Source organism: Misgurnus anguillicaudatus, chromosome 19 (genome assembly GCF_027580225.2).
Source record: "Misgurnus anguillicaudatus chromosome 19, ASM2758022v2, whole genome shotgun sequence".
Classification (NCBI taxonomy): domain Eukaryota; kingdom Metazoa; phylum Chordata; class Actinopteri; order Cypriniformes; family Cobitidae; genus Misgurnus; species Misgurnus anguillicaudatus.
The window spans coordinates 15239662-15263432 of record NC_073355.2 but is presented as its reverse complement, the minus strand read 5'-3'; the positions used below and the strand labels follow the sequence as shown (position 1 = coordinate 15263432).

The window sequence follows — 23771 nt, the reverse complement described above, 5'->3', positions numbered from 1 at the left end:
GTATATAAATACACACACATTCATGTATGTATTTAAAAAAAGATTAACGTGTATATATATAATATATATACATAAAAATGATATATAAATAAAAAAATTATGAAATGAATATATGTATGTGTGTGTAATAATTACACAAACTACACACACATTTACCTGTATATTATGCAAAAAAAATCACTTTTATTTTGTATGCGATTAATCGCAATTAATCTTTGCCCAGGACACATTTTTACCATTTGTTTGGACAGTGTCTCAAAGGCATGCCTCGAAAAATCTATTTACCAAAAATATCTACTTGAAATATATACCAAAAAATATTAAAGGTCGCATAACACACGCTGTTTCTAGTTCTAGTTCAGTTCATAGTTCATATTTTCAAAACTAGTTCACAGTTCCAAAAATTATTACTATAAAAAATGTTATTACTATAAAACTAATTTATAGTTCTTTTTTCCCATATTATTTTTTTAAATAAAAAAAAATTAAAATTATAGCCCATATAGAACCACAGACAGTTTTAACTCTGAAGCTAAATGCGTCAGATTTTATCTTCATATGCAACTTTAAATCCTTATCCAACCATGTTTTACATTAGCATTGACTGTTTTTTAACTTTTGTATTTGCTTGCACATACCTTGAAAGACTGGCTGGGTGCTTCAACAGGGTCGCACACCGGGCTAGAAGCGATGCAGCGCGTGTAGGACAACTCGCAGGTATCGCACGTGCACGTTAAATAGCTTGAGCTTAGTCAGAGTCTATTTGAAGAGTTTCGTTGCAAAACGAGATAAATCCATTTTTTAACATTTTTGTAAAAACATGTTTATTATTATGTTATCATGTTATTATTTTGTTTTATGGTGCTACTTAGCTGTATTGTTTAAGTTATGAAGGTTTAAATCAAAACAAACCAACAGCAGTTGCATTGAAATTAATTGGAATGCACAACCAAAAAACGAGATTTCTGAACAATTAAAAAGACGGTGGTTATCTCGTTTTGCAACGAAACTCTTCATTTCAAGATCCAGAATATGCGTTGGCAGCAGCCTATGTTATTCGTTAACGATTTGGGACAAATATGATGTTATTTAATGTTAAAGTATGTGAGTAGCGCACTGGTGGGGCGGCAGGGATTTCAACACCGTCCAGAGTCAGTGTGTCACCTCCATGCTTCTTTTTGTTTTGATGGCGCATGCAGCCGTAAAACGCTGGTGTTGCCAGATTGGGTGTTTTTTTCCGCTACACATTAAGGTCTGTTTACAGTGTCTTTTCGCCTGGAAGACTCTATAGAAATCTGGCACCCTATTTAAAGACGTTAAACTGATAGAGCGACACATGTCGTTCACAAACACCAGAATGAACGAGTTCACAGTAACGTTCATCAGGCAGTTATACAGTACGTTCAGTTCACGTTCGTCCAAAATATGAACGAGTTCATGAACTTTCGTTCAATGAACTCATTCAGTCACAACACTGGTACCTATAGAGTAGTACATCCTTCATATCTCCAAAGAGTCTTTAGTTTTATCATATCTATAAAAGACAGATCAGCTTTACCGATTCATTCCGAATAAACACTGAGCTCCTGGAGGAGTACCGCGGGTGGAGTCAGGAGAAAGCAGCACACACAAAACACTATCCCACTATCTCTGGATAATTCAGATATGAATCACTACATGTTCAAGTCGCTTACATTATATGCACCTAGGCGCTGATTGCCAACAAAACACAGACATTTAATGCAGTTTTACTTAATGCCTGCGACTCATGACCCGGTTCGGACTGCCCCATTTCAACAGAATCCAACGTTAAACAAACACACTTGCACAACTTTACTGCTACCCCGGATAAACAAACTTATATCTATTGTTGCCATAATGCTGGGTTTTTTGGGAAGCTGAACAAGCTTAAATTTCCTTACAAACAACAACACACTTGTGACGTTGATTTCGTGTCAGCTCTTATGGGGCATACACACCAAACGCGAGTTCAATGATTTTTCGCGAGTGGATTACATACAAAGTCAATGCAAAGACGCGATCAGACGCGTCCTCACGTGGGGCAATGAGAGTGACACAATATGGGTGGCGCGTTTGCCGCGAAAACACTCGTTATTCGCCTCAAACGCTTCTTCGCCGAAGTTGAAAATATTCAACTCGAGCAAAAAAAAAAGGTTAAATTCCACGAGTAATCTAGAGCAGGTAACGCGATGCCCCGCGTTTACGTAGCATAAGTTGGTTGTGTGCGTGCATTGTTCTGGGTGAAGTGCCCATATAAGGACTTCCGCTGTACTTCCTGCACTGGAATTGCCCATAGAAGACATCTTCAGGTTCGCAAAAAATACTCTGCATATGTTTAGCATGCGGAATCCAACTTTTAAACAGTGTTAATAAGTCAGAATGAATGAAATTGCTTTAAACCCCCTTTAATTGAAAACATTATTGAAAAGTTATTGGCATGAATATTTTACTGTAATACAGTAGTGTGTGGTAGTTGCAATAATTTGAAATGTCATTTGGAAATTACAATAATTTGTCATTTTCTTCCCACCTTATATAGAAATGCACTTTATGCACCCACACACACACTACCACACATTATATTTTGAATTTGAAGTCTTCTGAATGAATAATACTTAACAGATTTACTATATATATGTCTGTGTCTTCCATTTGACTTTTGGCTTTTATTTCTTTTCACTTTTGTATGATTACAAGCCAGCTGTCTGTTTGTCAAAGCTGTTCTAGAAGGTCAAGCACTGTAACCTGCAAGATTGATTTTTAAATGCGTGATAAATAATCAAACCGAATTAAAACATTGCTAACATTCTTATCCTATTTCCTTTAATTAAAATCTTCATCTAATTTTCTCTCATTACACCAGTCAGCATTCATAACATGTTTTTCATATTCTGGTATCATGTGAGTGTGTCTCATAAATTTCGTGTAACAAATCAATTGTGAAGGTTGCCATATTAGATAAGAATCTCATTAATAATTTGCCTGGCACAAAGAAGATGGAAAACACAAATGTAAAACAGGTAGATACGATAGATAGATAGATAGATAGATAGATAGATAGATAGATAGATAGATAGATAGATAGATAGATAGATAGATAGATAGATAGATAGATAGATAGATAGATAGATAGATAGATAGATAGATAGATAGATAGATAGATAGATAGATAGATGTGATAGAATGGCATATAGAGATGGAGAGGAGATGATGGTGGTGGTAAAGATATCTGTACAGTGACACAAAGGTAGCTCATGATGACTCACTCCCTCCCTCTTTTTCTCTATCTTTCTCTTTCTCCAGTCTGGTTTAAAATAACAGAGCCCCAGCCTGCAGAGGGGAAGTTATGCTTTCCATCTCAGAGACAGGGTGATACGCTAAAAATACCCCTCCGTGTGTGGGCTGAAGTAGGAGATCAGGGCGGGGGCGCAGCTCTGGAAGCTGGTTTGTACATTACAGATTTGGTGCGAGAAGCATCAGACTATCCGTGCGCCGTCTGAACGCACAGACTTTTACTGGATCTGAGCCGGCGTCGATATCACCGCTCGGCTCACTCCACGGATCAGTGTGTATTAATTGTGTTACCAGTTGGACTGCTGATGGTGTCTCTAAAGGACATTTGTTAAAGAGCCAGCTGACCACTGTTGTCTTGATTATGGAATTACTCCCCTCAATAACTTCTTTGTCTTGGTCATTACACCAGGAAATGATGTTCGATTGGTGCTATTAACAAATCAATACGTCGTCATTCCGTAAAACGGCACGCCCGAAGGTTTTTTCCCGTCTGCGTTAGATGTAAATAGAGCTCATCGCATTTTCAAACCAGCTATTGTTTATGAACTACTACAGTGCAGAAGATTAAACACAGATCCAATTGGAAACAGTCCCCCATCTGCTTTTTTATTCCTGGTGTGCTCATCTATTCATGTGCTCGTGCCAGAATCAGACAGCCCAGGAACCCTTAGTATAAATCTAGATCTTTTTATTTATTTATACAAGAGCTGTTGTCTTGTGTATATGAGCCTGGTCTGGTTCATGTCACTTTGCCTCTACTGTCCTAAAGCAAACATAGCAGTGATAACGGAGGAGTGCCTTCAATCTCAAAGCACAGTAAACAGATGAACGCTGATCACAAGCAACCCTCATTAAAACAAACACTTGTTCAGGGCTCCCCCTGACATTTCAGCATACTAAAGCAAGTTAAAAGACGCGAGCGCTGGAAACTAGACTTTCAATAGTTTGCCATTACTCCACATGGCCCCTGGACACACATGAGGGTAGATTTCCATATAAAAGGTTAGTGAGCCGGGTGGCGCCGGAGAATGAGAGCGCAGTGGGAATTAGTCAGATTTAAGTATTTGAGCAGGGAGCTGGCAGGCATTTGACTGCTTGGCTTGGACAGTGCCAGCGTCGCCGAGTAATATTGCTCAACGCCGGTTACTGCGGCACATCGGGAGGGCACATCAGGAGGGCGATGCGGGTGGGCACATCAGGAGGTTCAGTGGGTGAGGTCGGAGCCACACAGGATGAGATTCACAGAGGAGTGCCATTATGGCATGGTTTAAAAAAATGCACATTTTGTCATTACCCTACTGAAAAATCCAGCTAAGACCAGCATAAGCTGGTGAGCTGGTTTTGCTGGTGTAGGAAGCTGGTTTTGCTGGTGTAGCAAGCTGGTCTAGCTGTGTTTTGGTCACTTTTTAAGCTGGTCTAGCTGGATCTAGCTGGTCAGGCTGGAAGACCAGCTGACCCACCAGCATGACCAGCTTTGTCAGGCAGGGAGAACCAGCGTAAACCAGCTAGTGCCACCTTAAAGCAGCTAAAACCAGCTACCAGCTTATGCTGGTCTTACCCTTTCATGTTTTGTTTGTCACAGAGCTTCAGAACACTGAACTACAGGATGTATCTTTCATGTCCTTTTTGGTTTTACTGTGGTCAGCTGTGGTTTAGGTAGACTTTGACATTTTCCTTTTCGTGATCCATAGAAAAACTAATTAAAATTTGTGAACTGTTCCCTTATTAAAAAATTTAGGAGAAGCTCTTGAAAGATCAGGGATATATTTATAGAGAAGTCTCGAATTCTTTGGCTAATATAAACTGATAAATGTATCCAGATGTGAATTTGCATGAAAATGGAGAATAGCAGCACGAATGACTGATGCGGCACAATGAAGACGACAGGACGGCAAAGAAACGACTTTGTGAGTGGCAGCCTATCGTGTCTCCACAGGACTCTGACATCATGTTAGTGTCTTCTTGAGCAAGCCGAGGCTTATATGGAATTTCGAAATGCATCCAGCCATAATATAGATAGTAAAAGCAATCTTCTCAATGGCTCTCAGAGAAACGATTGTACGGACGGGGGCTTTAAAGCCTTTTCCTAAGGGCAGATACTTGGCTTGTCTGTAATGGTAGTGCTGTCACTGTTGGGATGCTTCTGATCCGGTCTGTCAGATAATCTCCTGTAATCCCGGCCCTCTCATCTGGCTTGAGCGCGGTGTCCGGCAAGCTTCACAAGAGCATGTCCGGCCTGATTCTTTCAGCCCAGAGAGTGCACTTGACTTCCAACTTTTCACCCTCACATGCACCCTAAAAACAGGTCACCTAACTGTCGCCAGGGGAAAGCTTGGGCATCACGGTGAACGTGCAGTTTTCACACGCTTCCCCAAATACCTCTGTGAGTCAGCAGCATAGCCCAGTTCTCCGTAACGCACTGCCAGAGGGACAGAGCGCCACAATCGCAAAAAAAGCATCAGCCGGTGATTAAAGAGCCGGCGATGTGACAGAATCTCCACTGATTTTATGATTGCCCCCCACTCCCCAACATCATCTCTCTCCTCTGACCCCCTACCCACATGCAGCAATCAACCAGGTGCTAAATGCCTGGGTGAGGCACACTGCTTGGAGAGAAAGGAGGGGGGAGGCGGGTATTGGGGGCGTTGGTGTGCGCTCGAGCAACAAGCATCTGTGCTTGGCAGCGGAGAGAGTGGAGGCAGGAAATAACCGTCACTCCCATTCAGGCAGTGCGGTGGCGGTTGGGGGTCGAAGGAGGCGTTAATCATTAACTAGAAGGGAGAGAATTCAGTTTTTTTGGGGGGACTTTTTAAATTGCTCTTCCCACTTAAAGAATTCATTTTGCCATCGTGATGGATGGCAGCCATGTGCGGCATGTAGATCAGACCCTCTAGGGCACGGGGATTGCGTTTACTGCTAGTAAAGAATCAATAGGAGGGTCAGTGGATGAAGTTAGCTTGTGAATCCTCTCTGCCGTGCCTCAAATACACTAAGTTTTAATTAATTTAATCAGCTTCTTGACTCAAACTTCAAAGCCTTTTAGAAGTCTGGGTATTAATGGAACCTAATCGAATTTCTTTTCTTTTTGCCCTGTAAGTGAGAACGTTCAGAAAAAGCTGCCGGATCAGTTTTATAGCAGCAGATGGGGAGCTAGTGCTATCGTATGCATTTGAGGTGAGACAGATAGGCATTACTGTGAAGACATATTACTGTAAGACAGTGGGTCTCAAACTTTTTAGCATGCACCGTATATCCCCTTTGCAGCCCACAACCAAAGAAAATTCATGACGTAAATCAATCCCGACCTGTGTCTGAAGCACAAACTTTTAGACCCGAATCCGCTCAGGCCGGAATTCAGGTTTTCGGATCTGATTGGACCCGTAAAGACCTCTAGTTTGAACTGCTGAGATGCTGCACATGTGAATGATCAACAGACAAACGCAATGCATTTTAGACTTTATATGAGTTCCCAAACGAGCATTATTGCAGTGGCGGCTCGTGACTGCTCTTCCGGGGTGCACAAATTCAAATATGTGTTCGGAGTATGGCTGGGTATTGATTCGGATGTTCTAGATTGATTTGATTTCGGTTCACAAGCTTCGATTCGATTCGATTTCGGTTCTCTGGCCGATTGTTATACTCGATTCTCGATTCAACTTAATGAATATAGATTTAATATTACTACAACTTTTCACCTCTGCATTACAAATCACGCATAGCTTTGTTCTTGTTCACAACACTATCGTCGTCGTCTTGCTTGCGAAATCTAAAATGCTTCCAAACCTCTGACTTTTTATGTGAAGGTGGCATCACTGTCGACGAAGCACCTGAAACCGCCATTTTAAGCACTGAATGAATAAATGGCTCTGTCCCAAATGGGGCACTTCATGTGGACTTTCTGTCTCGTGGACTTAAATTGCGCATGCTCGCTTAGTCTATGAGTCCGTAAGGTGTCCCATCTGTCATTTTTACGCTTTAAAGTGTGCTCATCAGCGCCCCCTTTCCCCCATTGATGTGGTCTCCGGCGAAGCCCGCACTGCAGCAGGCTTCGCGCACTTTACCAGCCCAGAAGTCCTTGCGAAAGAGCAATCAGACCAATCCGATGACTGAAGGGAGGAGTTCACACTGACGGGCAACTTCCCTTCCTATTACCGGCGTGACGCTCGAGTCTGTCCCAAAACACGACTCTGGTGCACCCACGTGGACTCGCATCAAGGGTCCCTAAAGTCTGCACTCTATAGTGTCATCAAAGTGTGGACTCTGAGGAGGACCACAAGTCCAGAGTGTGCCATTTGGGACAGGGCCAATGACAGGCTCGCCTCTCACTCCTTAGCAACATCGTGCAAGGCAAAAAAGAGGGTGACATCTAGTGGAGAAGACTAGTAATTAGGTTACCATTAATCTTACGCTCAATGTTTGTGGAAATAAATATGAAAATAAAATCGATTTGTGGCCTTTGAGAATCGATTTTAAATCGACCACATAAAGAAAAACGATTAATCGAAAAATGTCCAGCCTTAGTTCGAAGTGGCTTGTGTGTTGCTCGTGTTTTCAAAATATGTGTTTATTGCGTCATGTGAACCTATGTGCATTTTGTCAAAATAAGTGCCTGCTGAACACGCGTCAAAACCTTTTATAATAAAAGAGACGCTCACGTTCACAAAATACACGCAAGACACTCCCTTAACAGTAAACTCTGATTACGCATGAGATTATGCGAATATCCGGCAAATGCGAGCGTCTCTTTTATTATAAACCCTGCAGCAGGCACTTATTTTGACCAACACGTGATGCACATAGGTTCACTTGACGCGCCGAACACAGATTTTGAAATGACGAACCACACGCATCACACTCCGAACTAGAGCTGGGCAATCGATTTTTCGATTAATCGCTTTTTTATGTGGTCGATTCAAAATCGAGTCTCAAAGGCCATGAATCGGAAAAAAAAGTCACTGGCCGCCACTGCATTATTGGAAACCCAAACAAAAAAGCACATGCAATAAAAGACAAATATGCATGCACTGTTAAATGTTTTGCCACAAACTCAACTTCATGCTGATATCACCTCCACGAGAAATCTGGTAACATTTTAATCTTGTCGCACAAGATCTCATCAGTCATCACACCCCAAATACATGGTGGTTCCCCCTCCGAACGCATGACGCCGTGATCTCTGAAAAAATGGTGGATGGTAGTTTTTCTGTTTACACTGATTAGGTGAGTCGCATTTTAGTCCAAAGCTTTGTGACTCAAAGCTACTTATTTTAGATCATTACATGCTCTATTACTCATAGGCCAGATTTATATTCAATTAATTTCAAAACTGCCACTTCGAACAACACGGTACAGAAGAGTCATGCCTGCGCTCGGGTTCTCCAGACTACGTAGAGGACGATGCAACATTTATCGAATTACTTTAACTGTGCTGTCAGATGCAGGGAGATTTTCCACATTGTGTGAAGCCTTCAGGCGGCACATGTCTGACCTGTTATGGATTGTAATTCTTCCCCTGGGACTTTTAGCATGTAACTGTTTTTCTTTTTTTAGATTTTGTTGTGTTTCGAAAATGCTATTTGCTTTTCTTGTCTCTTGGGATTACTGTCAGGTTACAGCAATTTCCCGTTATTCCAAGGTCATTCGGAAAGACAAGGAAGACGCATAAACGGCCTGATCAATGCACCGTGGTCTGTTTTCAAAGGCACGGGAGACTGTGACGTTAGTGTGTTATCTGCTATAGGAAAGAATCACCCAGCTGGCACAAATCCTTTCCTCCGTGCCCCCTGTGATCATCATGTCATTGTCCGAGGCGCTGCTCTCCAGGGAATCTGTTATCACCGAATAGAAAAGAAAGCTGCCAGTGGCATATCCTGCAATCACAGCGTGCGAGAGAGTGTGTTTTGTGTGTACATTATCTGCAATGAAAGCTTAATAAATTTTTCCATCTTCATTGATTACCGAAGCAAGATAATAGCTTCTTCTTCATTGCTTTTTTTGCATGTGTGCCTGCTAATTCACCACATTTGCGCACTAGAAATTTTACTGTCTATGTTGTTGCTATTTATAATAATAGTTTAAAACTGTGAATATCTGATTCTTTTAGTTCTCGGAGTTCAATTTGAATTTCTGAGAGCGGCATGCAATGCTTGGCAGTTGCGCACACACACACAAAACGGCCTTTGATTGTGCGTCTATAAGGGGGTATAGTGACTGTGTCTCTTGTGCCTTACAAACAAATGAGAACTCCAATATCCCGGCGTGCATTCTGCTTGCTTTTTTATTCTGGGCTGAGTCACAGACACAAATTACAGAGAAGGATGCAGCGAAAGGACGAGATCTTTGAAAGACAAGACAGAGACTGATAGAAAGCCAGATAGGAGGATGGAGGGCGAACGAGGAGAAGAGGGGGTTGAAGCGCAGGAGAGAAAGAGGGGGGAGAGGGGAAAACCGGTTGACAAGGCTTCTCATTTTTTTGTATTGTTGCTTTGTGGATAGTCTCCAAGCAGCAGAAATGTCACATGACTACAGGAGGCATCAAAGTAAAGCACAGACAGAAAAGCAGGAGCATTCGTGTGTGCCCACACATTCTCTCTCTCTCTCTCTCTCTCTCTCTCTTGCACACACTACCTCTAAAGAAATGAATACAGTTTTAGAAAAGCAACACCCTCTGAGTGCAATATTAATGTTTTTAAAACAATGACTTGTTCTTTATAAATACAGGAAATGGATTTGCAGGGAACGGCGCAGTTAAGCTTCACTGCTGTTATTTTGTTGATAGGATGCTAAAAACAACACTGGTGGTCACCAGCATATATTGTGTTATGGAAGCTAGCATCTCTATCAGGATTTTAATCGAAGGGGTCGTTCAATATGGTAATACTGATAAAATATTGAAAAAAGAAATGATTTTAAAAATCATGTCCAATTTATGAAGCAATTTCAACATTAGGAATGTGAAATTTTCAGTAAAAAATTAAAATATCCTACTTTTTATTACCAATACATTGAAACATCAGTTTATGTTTTCATATAAACTTTTAATGATAGGGTCCAGACATCAGCAGAATATCAGTTTATCCATGTTTTTTTCTTTTAGATGAGGGAAATATGCATGGGTTATGGAGCCAGAATGATCTCAATAATAATTCACGCAAAAAACACGATGCACACATGCGTAGCCAAATTTACACGTATGAAACTAATTCACGTGCACAAAATATATGTATATATTCACAAAAAAAGCAATTCACAAGCACAAAATAAACATACATATTCATAAAATATTTTTCACAAACAAAAAACGCAATTCACAAATGTACAACTGTGTACGAAAAGCGTGACAACAGTGGACCTTTTTTCACCAAGCTGCTTGGCAATTTCCCCGTAGCCCTTTCCAGCCTTGGGGAGGTGTACAATTTTGTCTCTAGTGTCTTTGGACAGCCCTTTGGTCATGGCCATGTTAGTAGTAGGATTCTTATTGATTGTATGGGGTGGACAGGTGTCTTTATGCAGCTAACAACCTCAAACAGGTGCATCTAATTTAGGATAATAAATGGAGTGGAGGTGGACATTTTAAAGGCAGACTAAGGCCCTGTCCCAATATTCACACAACGCCCTAAGGTCTTCCTCGAAGTGGACACTTGTTGAAAGTGCACTTAGCAGATTAAGTGCTCAAGGGCCTGAAGCTGTGAAGAGCAGAATTAGGGCAGTTTTACACACGTCACTATCTACGTCACTTCTGTTGTAATCTGGGGCCGGATTCACGAAAACATTCTTAAGACAAAAAATAAGAAAGTTCTTTAAATAAATTATAAGAAGTTCGTAAGAATGTTCCTAAGTGCAATTCTCGAACATTTCTTAAGAAGTTCTCAAATATTTACTTAAGAATAAAATGAAAAGCTTTGAAATGAATTATTCTACTCTGCTCATGAGGTTATCCGTCCATTCATCTTTTTACCACCTTGTAATCATTAACGTGATATATACTACATAAATGAGTGATGTGTTAAGACTATAGAAGATTTTATTTGCTACAGAGACCAGCTAGAGTATGAAGGCGGTGCAGTGAGTAAATATCATTCCCTAATCTCCCAATCGGTCCATCCCGCACACATGCATCCACATGACAGAGATGGACGTGGAGGGTGAAGTGTGCCCGGGCTTTCGGAGCGTTCGACTCACATGGCGGATCGATTGCCGGTTTGACTCCCGCGAGCATTTTCGAGCTGTTAGTAATTCACAATGAATGTATTATAAAGTCTAATTTTAGTTAGTTTCGTGACGTATTTCTGAAGTAAGCCATTAAACTCTATTATTTTAGGAGTATGAAATTTCTCATTAAACTAATCTTTGTGAAGTAAACATTTTAAATGTTTTCATTCTGAGTTTTCCTGGCGACCGACCATAGCAACCGTTTTGCTCCCTCATTGGTTAGCTGTAGGACACTACAAGGATTTTAGGTAATAGCCTTTAGCAAAGTGCGGTCTGATGCGTACTTACTAAAGGGGTGCATTAAGTGCCCTTATGATCACCCCTGGAGAAAAAATTAGAGGATGGGGACACCCAACGGTCTTCCACCCCTTAGCGAGAACCCGCATTGAGGGGCACAAGGGCGGAAGTGCGGATATTGGGACAGGGCCTACCAGGTCTTTGAGGGTCAGACTTCTAGCTGATAGACAGGTGTTCAAATACTTATTTGCAGCTATATCATACAAATAAAAAGTTAAAAAATCATACATTGTAATTTCTGGATTTTTTTGTTTAGATTATGTCTCTCACAGTGGACATGCACCTACGATGACAATTTCAGACCCCTCCATAATGTTCAAATACTTTTTCCTCGCTGTATATGTGTGTTTGTGTGTGTGTATGCGTGTGTGCGTGCGTGTGTGCGTGCGTTCGTATTTCGTGCACGTGAATTAGGTTTCATCCGTGTGAAATTGGCTATGGGTGTGTGCATCGTGTTTTTTGCGTGAATTATTATTGAGATCATTCTGGCTCCATAAAAAGACAACATACTTTATAGGAATTCTGTGAATTAAATATTTATTTTATTTTAACTTTCGCTGTGCAGATAGGAACAAAAATATTGATGTGATGTTTCTCTGTTATGGACGTGACAATTCTGAAATCTGTGCTGCTTACCTTACAATTTTTTTTTTTAAGTTTAACAAACTTAAACAAAGACCTTGCATGGGTATTTAAAGGTGTATTGTGTCACTTTTAGAAGGATCTCTTGACAAAAAAATGCAATATAATATAACTATATTTCAGTGGTGTATAAAGAATGAACTGTTTTGTTTTTATTAGACTGAGCTGTTTTTATTTACATACGGCGCGGGTCTCCTTACATGGAAGTCGCCGCCATGTTTCTACAGTATCCCTAAATGGACAAACTGCTCTACAGAGTGTTATTATGTTCTCTCAGAGACGATGCCATGTTTGTTGTTTGTTTTTTGTGCTGGCCACCATAGCTTTATGCATTTCGAAATTGAGGGGTGAGCTGTGGACTGAGCCGTTGATTGCAATTCACAATCTCACAGCTAGATGTCGCTAAAATCTACACAGTGGACCAAATTTATTGACATCTGAAATATCAGTGTAGTTAAAAACATTGGTTAAAACTTCACTTTTTCATGGTAAGGTTGACATTTGCATGAAATTGCTCCAAAAAAATAGACAAAAAATAAGAAAGTTCTTTAAATAAATTATAAGAAGTTCGTAAGAATGTTTGCATGAAATTGCTCCAAAAAAATAAAGTATACATAATTATAATGATCAAAAACAGAGGAATGGTATTGTTGGGATCCCTTTCAAAGTGATTTTTTTCCAGATGGTTTCTAGCACTGATCGGATTCCTTTACAGGATTTCCCCCAGCACTTTGCAGTTCGGGCGGCCCGCCTAAGCTGGGAAACCCTACCGCCTTAACTAGGTCACTGACGGACCACGTCTTTCTCATTTGGGCCGTGTGGCGCGCGTGCCCGCTCTCGGTGTGAAGTGCATTTGAGCTATTCTCCGAAATTCACCAGTTGATAAAGCGCGTGTCCGTGAGAAATGTAAGTGGACTTATGTTTTGGGTTTATTTAAGCCTGTTATTGTATAAGTCTATAGTTATTGCAAATTTAAAGTAAGTTAGTTGGTGATTTTGTTGTTTGCAACCTGCTAGCTTGGTTTCACGTGCCTGTTGATTCGATATAATTGTTGAGCGCTCTTGCTCACGTTATTTATCTGCATTATTTACATGCTACAGTAGTTACACTCCTTTAAGATAATGTAATTAATAGTGGGAAATAATAAGTTTTTACATTTTTTGCACTATCTATCATTGTTCGCCAGACGTTCTACAACATCTGCTTTAGTTTGTTAATTAACCCTTTAGTTTCACTTTGTCACGCAGCTTTTCCAGTGAGAGGTAAAAACATTTAATTCATTATTAATCTAGTATGTGTTCATTGTCTGTCATAGTTTCTTTAAAATTATGTTTTATTTGAGTGTTTTAAATAAAAATATTAAAATTTTCATCATGATGCGTATGCCCCACTCCTTTGGTTGTCACGCCCCATACCACCTTAACTAACAAATTTTCTGCGGGAAACCCTGCTTTATGTTTTTTCGCTCTCGCTAATGTCCTCTTTCACATTGTCTGGGATGCTTTAAAACTGATAATGACTCATACGGAAGTAAGTCTTCTAAAGAATGACGGCGTCTCCCAAATCCTCACATCATTGAAGAATTTCATGTACCCCAAAACATCTGTTTTTCATTTTTTTGCCAAACATAAAATAACAGCAGGCTGTCTACATCTGTAAACATAACGTTATTTTTATGGGTGTAGATGCTCATACTGATTTTTTGTTTTTGTTTTGATCATTCATACTGTAAATGCAGTTTTTAAAGAACAAATGTTGCTGATGAATCTGATTGCTTTGCTGGGCCACCACCTAAAAACAGCTTGGACCAGCTGGTCTTGTCAGGGGTTGTACATTCATTTTTTTAAGGTCAACCATTTGTAATCAGTGATGCGGTTGTTTCTGGAAACATAAAACGTTTTGGAAAAAGCTGTGCATGCTTCAGGCACTGAGGGCATGTAAATATTTAGATAGGGCCATGAGTCACCCCCTCCCCCTGGTCTTTCTCTCCTCCTTCATCTTTTTGCTCTCTTCTCTCCCTTTTTCAAGTACTCAAGCACTCCATCTTTTTTACAAGAGCTCTGATCAGGCGCTTACGCTGCATGCTCTTGCGATGGCTGCAAGAGGAACTCTGTTGGCTGGGAGATAAGGAGCTAAAGAAAGAAAAAAAGAATAGAGAGAGTAGAGTAACTGTAAAAAGAGATGGAGAGGAAAGGAGCAGTGTCGATGTAAAGCAGACTGATAGACTGTAAGGAAAGAGAGATGGAGAGGGTCAAGTGCCAGAGGCTGTGTTTGTCCTGAGGGGCCTGTAGAGAGGACAGGCAGGGGCTGTTTACTGAAATCACATCACTCACGATCTCTGAGAGAGGAGACGGCAGCTGCTGGCTTGGGCACGTTTCAAGTGCTATAATGCTCTAGGGCCTGTGCGGTAAAGAAACCGTACACAACCGACATAAAGACAGATTTGATCCTAGGAATGCACTTTTCACGAATGGGGAATAAAATAGCTCCTAAAACTTTTCTGAGTTTAACCATCAGATATGGCACTTGTGTCTTGTATTGTCTTATGTACCTCTGTGCTGTCTCAAGTAGCACCATGATCCTAGATTGTTGCACTTAAATGTTTAAGTTTAATCAACTTTATTTTACAATTCAACTTTCTTGACTAGTGAGGAGTTGCTATAACTTATAAAATAAAGTTAAAAATATTATTTATCATTTATAGCAACTCCTCACTAGTCAGCAAAGCTGAAATTAATTGTAAATTCAAGTTGATTAAACTTAAAAGTTTAAGTGCAGCAAGGATTTTTTACAGTGTAGAGAAATGTTTGTTTCACTATACTGTTAATTTTATTTGTAGAAATTCGAATATTACTGGCAGCTGTTTGCCAGTAACTTACTGTCGCTTTAAATGTATGTAATTTCCTGGCAAAAGGTTAAAGGTTAAATTAACATTAAACATCAACAAGTTTATGGGCCCTATTTTAACGATCTAAGCGCATGATCTAAAGCATACGGTGCAAGTGCATTTACGGTGTGCCCGCATTCACTTTTGCTAGTTTAACGACAGGAAAAATGGTCTTTGCGCTTGGCACACAGTCTAAAAGCGTTGTTCCTATTCTCGTAATGAGTAATGGGTGTGTTTTGGGCGTAACGTGCAATAAACCAATGTCTCATCCCCTTAAAAGCCAGTTGCTTATTTACATGCCGGAATTTGTAAGTGGAAAATCGTAAGCAGATGGTGTTAAAAAATGACGCTGTGTTTTAATCATTATAATGGTTATTTAAGGCTTTGGTTCTCTTTAAAAGTCGTTATATCAGTCATGGAGTATTAAGTACAATAAGTTGGTAAAGTATGATGCATGATCACTGTATTCTCAAAAAGGTTTTTATAAAAAATAATTTACAAATATGCTAAAAAAGATTTGCTTAAGCAAAAATACTTTATTTGTAACAAACAGGAGATAAAGAATTTACAAACGTGTGGAGTGTTTTGAAAAATATTACGCTACTTAAAATGACTCTCATCTCACCATATCCAAAGGTCCGTGCGGTACCATAAAAAAATCTAAATAAAGCTTCCAAGCTTCAGGTGAAGCAGCTCTTCTGCCAGCTGATCTCATCTTAACGCCTTCTAAAGTCCTGTAATCGGTTCTCATTTATGTCCAAGAGACTCTTTTACATTTGAATCTTTCATTTAAAAATGTTTTGTGTGCTGCTGTGCATCCTTTGTGTGTGTAATAAGCAAAAGCGCATTGTCGTCCCGTTTATAGACGCATAATACGAATGCGCTCTTTAAATAACAAAAACAATATTACGTCATTGACTTTAGACCAGGTTTTAGTTGGTCAATGGCGTAGTCTGTTTTAGTTGCCTCAAAATAGCAACGCGCCAACAATGCGCCTGATCACACCTCGTTTTCATACGAGCACGCCCATGGCCGGATTACAAAATTAGAACTGCGCCGGGTTGAAACTAGCAAAAAACACTTGCGTCGCGCATTGCTACGGGTGAATGATAGGGCCCTTTATCTTTACAAAATAAAACAAAAAAACAGCCTCACACAAATCATTCTGGAAACCAAAATCTGATGGAAAAACAGATAAAGGTTGATGAGGATTTCTGGTTCCCAAAATGCTTTGCATGAGGCTGTAAAGACAAAAGGTGTGTTCGACTTCATGCGGCGCTGCGCAGACCGATTGGCTGCTGACTTGTAGCAGTGCATACCGGTTAGTAATTTTGTCCAACTTGAGCTGGCGCTGCAGGCATGTGACTGTGACGTATGGTTTTAAAGTAACGCGACCCGGCTGATGACGACACAGCTCTTCGTGATTGGTCGCATTATTGATGACAACGAGATGATGTCACGGGCGTTTCAAGTTTAATCCAACCTTCAGTTCCACTAATAAAAATGATAAATTCATGTTTTTCTAACAGGTAAAACGCGTTAATATGGATACATATGTTATATTGTGTTGTGTAATAAAATAAAAATGAAAATAACAAACTCTATTGGTATTGTAATAATATAGGCTTGTTTCCTATTATTTCCGGGCATACAGTATAAACAACAATTAGAATATTCAATGTTTCTGGTTGCAACTTTTTATTAAAAGGTTTGTTTTTAACAAATTAATCGTCTAATGAACTTCATTCACGATAAAAAAAAAAAAAGGAAACAGGGTGCACACATCATTACAGCAAACAGCAGGTGTCCGACTTGACGGGTCCCTTTTCAGCTCCTCGCCGATCGATCGGTCTGCGCAGCGCCGGATGATCTCGAACACGCTTACTGACTTGTTAATGTTTATTTAACTTTGAACAAACTATTGCTTGCCAGTAAATAACATACATTTAAATCTACAGTAAGTTACTGGCAAACAGCTGCATAACTACAGCAATTTTTGTAAAATGTTTTAATTTCTAATTTTGAGGTTCTTTGCAACTTTGATATTTGTAAAAATTAAATATTTAGCCTAAATTCAGCTATTATTTAGTATGGATTAGCTAGTATGGGACTAAAAAAATATTTGTCATTACTTGACAATGTCATAAAATTAAAGATAAAAAAGATTGGTTTGAAAATTTGGCAACAGTACTTTGTGTCACACATACACAATGTTCAGTTCAGAGTATACAAACGTTTGATTATGAAACGTTTCATTCCAGTGCGATTTATCAGCTCAAACACATCTGCTAGTTCTCACGACGAATCGTGATCTAACTCACAGGAGCTCTCTATATACCCAGAGGCTAAAATTACTATTGGTTCTGCAGTTAGGGACATGAGATGAGCTCAAATGCCTCACGCGCTGCATGTGGGAAGAGGGCTTTCAGTATTTTGTCTGTGAGAGCGATGGAACGAGGGGGAGGACGAGTGAATGACAGGGAGAGAGGGAGACTGAAGTCTTGGCAGGCGCTTCACTCTGAAGTGTAGGCTTTGGTTGAGGTTTCGCTGGTGCAGGGTAACCATAATTCCACAGATGAGTCAGAGATGAGGCTGTAAGATCCCTCTTTCTCCTCCGCTCTGGTCCTCTGTCACCGTGCCCGTGAGCCCATGGGCACCCAACCCCACCCAAGGCAGAAAAGTGGTCAAAATAAGGGTAGCACTCTTTAAAAAGGTCCTGATATGTATTGTTATGAACATATATGTATATTTGATATGGCTGTATGTGTATCCTGGCCTGATTTTGACCTCTGCTGTATGTTTCTTCATGTCTAGAAGACACTCAAAGGGTGTGTATTGGACAAAGATTATCTGTGCACTTTACACCCCTGACTGCTGTCTCTCCAGTTCTTTATTATGCAATCTGCCGTCACAGGTTGGCATTATGTATCTGGTTTATTACTGTTGGATGACACGCAAACAGCTTTGTGTTCACTTATACCTCTGTGATCATTAGGCTCCTCCGGATGACTAGTTTTTATTCTTTATCACAGAGCCACGCAACTGAGCAAATACAGTATTATAACCCTAGATGCGGTCACACACTGTATGCAGTACTTTTCCACTAGTCACGTGTTTAATGCCAAAACTGTTCATGCATCGTGTAAAGCTTAAAGGAATAGCCCAAAAATGTAATTATTTAAAATTAAAAAACAATTCATGCAGAATTGTTCCATACATGGATGTCGGAAACATTATGTGTTGGTGGGACCAGAGTCATAAAGACAGAGTTGTGCCACCGGAAGTCCAAAAGCTTGGCTGTCACCTGATTCATGGAGACTTCGGATAGTTCCTGGAAGCTCATAGTATTAGTGAGTCACTGAAATACATTGAGTTAGAGGCTGTGAGCTGTGCATTTTCTTAATTAATAGTCAAGAAACATATTGATTTACAATATTTATACATCACACCAATATGTGTATTTTCTTAGTATTTTTATGTAGCTCCACTAATATGGGAAGATTAGTATGGTCAGCTGCTGGATGTTAGTAGAAAACGGGTTAGGCTAGGACAGGCGGAGAATAACGTAAGCAACACATCACAAACCACTAAAACTTATTAATTGTAAATTTAATTTTCTTAACGCAGGTTCAATTATTAGAGAGGCTATTTAACGCAATGGCAGTATTTAGTGCATATTTATGCATGAAACGTATGGGTGTTTTTGGCATTGTGATTCTGCTGGTTAATGAAATTAAATGCAATAAATTAATTTATTAATAACTTGTATTAATACAATGTATATACACACTCACCTAAAGGATTATTAGGAACACCATACTAATACTGTGTTTGACCCCGTTTCGCCTTCAGTACTGCCTTAATTCTACGTGGCATTGATTCAACAAGGTGCTGAAAGCAATTCTTTAGAAATGTTGGCTCATATTGATAGGATAGCATCTTGCAGTTAATTGAGATTTGTGGGAAGCTCCCGTTCCACCACATCCCAAAGATGCTCTATTGGGTTGAGATCTGGTGACTGTGGGGGCCATTTTAGTACAGTGAACTCATTGTCATGTTCAAGAAACCAATTTGAAATGATTCGAGCTTTGTGACATGGTGCATTATCCTGCTGGAAGTAGCCATCAGAGGATGGGTACATGGTGGTCATAAAGGGATGCACATGGTCAGAAACAATGCTCAGGTAGGCCGTGGCATTTTAATGATGCCCAGTTGGCACTAAGGGGCCTAAACTGTGGCAAGAAAACATCCCATTACACCACCACCACCAGCCTGCACAGTGGTAACAAGGCATGATGGATCCATGTTCTCATTCTGTTTACGCCAAATTCTGACTTAGGAATGTGTATGATTGACGAAAATATGTACAAATTCTCATGAGATAGAATTGGATTAGCTGGACAATCAGGGACACAGCGCTTTCAGATCCATGAGTTTTGTACAAATCAAAGCGTTTGAGGAAGCCAGGATATCTGGAGCTACAAAAATGTACGGTATGTGGAAAATAATGTGTTTTTAACCACAAACCACGCAACAAATTGTATTATACCAAATACACAAAATAACGTTTTTTAGCAATGAAATAGGTGCACTTTAAATGGATTTAAATGTTGTTTGGCCAAAATTAAGCATTTCTCAATCTAGAGTTTGAAAGTGCCCTCTGCCCTCTTGATACTTTATTTGAACCAATTATTATTGCATCATCATTATTATATCTAATATTAAATGTTATTGCTCAATTAGGTCTATTTTATTACCAAAATATTTAAAATAAATTCATTATTAAAATACCAAAATAATTGTTAGAGACAGTCGATTAGTTATAACATTTCAAAATTATGTGATTTCCGTTTCCCATTTATATATTTTATCATTGAGGATTTCTTAAAGAGTAACTTAACCCTAAACCAAGTTTTTTTTAGTTAATGATCTTTAAGAATGATTCTTAATTAATGCTGTTCATTGATTTTAGTAAGTGTTTTGGATATAAAGTGTTTCAATCCTACAATATATGGTGTAAAAACGTCTGAGTGCTGCCCTCTTCAGGTTGAACTGTAGCTACTGCAGTTGAATTTTCCTATTGGATGTTGGGTCCAAAAAATGACTAGTGACGTAAGCAGGTTCAAGCTCACCACGCCCTTGTTACGATCTTACCACACACTTGGTACGAGCTTAGTTCATCCCCTCTATCTCCGTTGGGATCTGCCCACTTTCTTGCATTTTTCAAATATTGCCAGTGGGTGGAGTCAGGCTCTGACCAGGGGTTTAGTTGCGCTTTAAAAAGTGTAACAATCTTGCCTCCTCTTGTTCTTGCGAACCCAATCTCGTGTCTCGTCACACTCCTAGAAATTATTTTTGTCTTGTACGTCTGCACTTACAACTAGGGTGGGCAGTGGAGTGGGCAGGATTTTGCCCATGGTGGCCCTTGCCTCGCCACAGCTTTTATGTTGTTTTAACATGTTTTTTGTCATTATTTATTTATCCTAATTTATTTTGTCCATATTGCTACAATTTTCTAAATGGATGTAAAATAATCACACATAATGCTGCTCCACCACTGTATAATCTATAATGCTTTTATCATGCCTTTTGTCTCCATTGTACAGTTTATGATTTTAATATCATGCATTTTCTCGCTTTTTATCTTTGTTCCTGATACATTCCTGATACTTTTCACATGTCACTTGCACTATAATAATCACCAGCTATATGCAGAAGGTGCATTATGCAGAGATGAGGTATAAATATATGCACTATACTCTTATATCTGTACTTATACTACTGTGGTATAAGTGGAATAATTGATTAATTTGAATTATTTGAAAATGATGCACACCCGTGGTGTAACACATTACCACCTTAGGTGCGCATTATTTTCGAATAATTAAGTTTTTCCAAACATTTAGGTATTTGCACTTCCGCTTAGATGCATTTCATTGGTCTTGTACTTGTGCTGTGGACACTGGTAATAAAATTGAATAAAGTCTTATCTAAAATTGTAGATTGACAGCTTTGATTATTACAAACTGTTGGTTTATGAAAAGCGATGATTCTGCTTTTGTGTTTGACAGAAAAATAACAGGCTGAGCGCGAATAATGGCAGAAATTTCATTTTCTATCTGAACTATTCCTTTCAGCAACAGTGCACCCATTGAATGTAAATAGTGAAGTGGCAGCTGAGGATTCTTCAGTGATTAGGCTGGTGATTTCTTTAATAGCTGTTCAGGGTGACACGGTGTTCATTTGCTCTGTAGATATTCAGAGAGCGTTGTCAGTCTCTACTGAGTAAGAAGCAATCACGATTTGTTTATGTTCCACATCTTTATTTGTGCTCTGCTGGCCAACGACAGGAAATTTAATGCTGCCGCTGCATGCAAATGTGCGTTTAAATGACAAGACGTGCCTTTTTACTTTCTCTCTCGACAGCTACGATGGGGAGAATGGGCCCTCTCCTGGTCGCAGCCCTATGGATTCGCAGGCGAGTCCTGGTCTGGTGCTCCATCCGTCCTTCCCACAGAGTCAGAGGAGGGAATCTTTCCTGTACCGTTCAGACTCAGACTACGAAATGTCCCCCAAGACCATGTCTCGAAACTCCTCCATCAACAGCGAGGGGTACGTCTTTCAACGTTTAATGACTTCACTTTTGAAAGGCTTTAAAGTCATGTGAACAGGAAGTTGCGATTGACTTTTCTTACGTATTGTCACATATTTTCGAGGTAAACAAAAAATAACACAGTGGGCGTGGTTTGTGTATTCCAATTTAAATTGATTGGATATAGAAAACTAGGCTTTTCATTCAGAATATATATATACACTCACCTAAAGGATTATTAGGAACACCATACTTATACTGTGTTTGATCTTCAGTACTGTCTTGATTCTACGTGGCATTGACTCAACAAGCTGCTGAAAGCATTCTTTAGAAATGTTGTCCCATATTGATAGGATAGCATCTTGCAGTTGATGGAGATTTGTGGGATGCACATCCAGGGCACGAAGCTCCTGTTCCACCACATCCCAAAGATGCTCTATTGGGTTGAGATCTGGTGACTGTGGGGACCATTTTAGTACAGTGAACTCATTGTCATGTTCAAGAAACCAATTTGAAATGATTCGAGCTTTGTGACATGATGCATTATCCTGCTGGAAGTAGCCATCAGAGGATGGGTACATGGTGGTCATAAAGAGATGGACATGGTCAGAAACAATGCTCAGGTAAGCGGTGGCATTTAAACGATGCCCAATTGGCACTAAGGGCCCTAAAGTGTGCCAAGAAAACATCCCCCACACCATTGCATTAATGAGAAATTGAACAGGTGTTTCTAATAATCCTTTAGGTGAGTGTATATATAATGACCCACACAGATAAATAGTTTATAATATTAAAAAATAAGAATTGTCAGTTTTGGGGACTGTAAAGGAATTTTTCAATCCCAAATCATCATGCATTAAGCACAACTACTAAATCCCTCTTTACCTGTGTTACTATACTGTTAAGCTCTCATAAATGCTCTCAAAACGCAGCAGTGACCACCACGATTGCCGCCTAAGGATTATGGCTATAAAAAAGGTTTTCATGTTCTGCTAAATCTATTTTCTCGCACCTTTGGCTGCTTTTTTCCCCTCACGTTTCTGAATGTCTAACATTTTCAGAAATAAAGTGTTACACTGCTATCAAAGTACATACAAGTAGTATGTTTTTTAATCCTTACCCTTTTGTCTCTACTTTCTGTAGTCACACTGAAGACCTTATCGTCACCCCCTTTGCTCAGGTAAGCCCCTCTGTTGCGTCTGGCAAACACTGTATAATGAGTGCTAATTGCTTGTCATGACTTGCAGAGGCGGAGTTGACTGACGTTCTGATGTTCATCTGCTCTCTCTCTCTCTCTCTCTCTCTCTCTCTCTCTCTCTCTCTCTCTTCCTCCTCCTTCTTTCCTCCTCCTCGACACAGGTGTTGGCTAGTCTAAGAACTGTCAGAAGCAACTTCACCATTCTCGCCAATGTCACGACTCCCACCAACAAGTCAGTTCACTTTAATGCAACCGTTTGCTGTGTCCTCATGACCATTCCTAGGCTTGGCATTCACAGAGAATGCTTACATTGTATTCAAAATATTGCTGTGACGGATTAATAAAAATAGTGAACAATGTAAATTCACAAACACACTTTATTCCTAGACTTCTTGGGTTTTGTGTAGCACTAATAATATTTTTAGACCTCAAAATACACTTTTAAAGGGGACATATCATGAAAATCTGACTTTTTCCATGTGTAAGTGCTATAATTGGTTCCCCCGTGCTTCTATCAACCTAGAAAATGTGAAAAGATCAACCCAGTAACTTAGTTTTGGTAAACCATTCTCTGCAAGCATGTGAAATAATTGGTCATTGAAATTTGGCTCGCTTGTGATGTCAGAAGG

General features: G+C 39.7%; 1 protein-coding gene across 1 annotated transcript in view; it reads left to right on the top strand.

Annotated features, from left to right (window-relative positions):
• Positions 1–23771, top strand: part of pde4a (phosphodiesterase 4A, cAMP-specific) — an 80310-nt gene that overhangs the window by 23260 nt on the left and 33279 nt on the right. The window contains exons 2-4 of the mRNA XM_055189349.2: positions 21779–21964; positions 23088–23124; positions 23304–23374. Coding sequence (XP_055045324.2) covers positions 21779–21964; positions 23088–23124; positions 23304–23374 — 294 coding nt within the window. The remainder of the gene's footprint in view (positions 1–21778; positions 21965–23087; positions 23125–23303; positions 23375–23771) is intronic.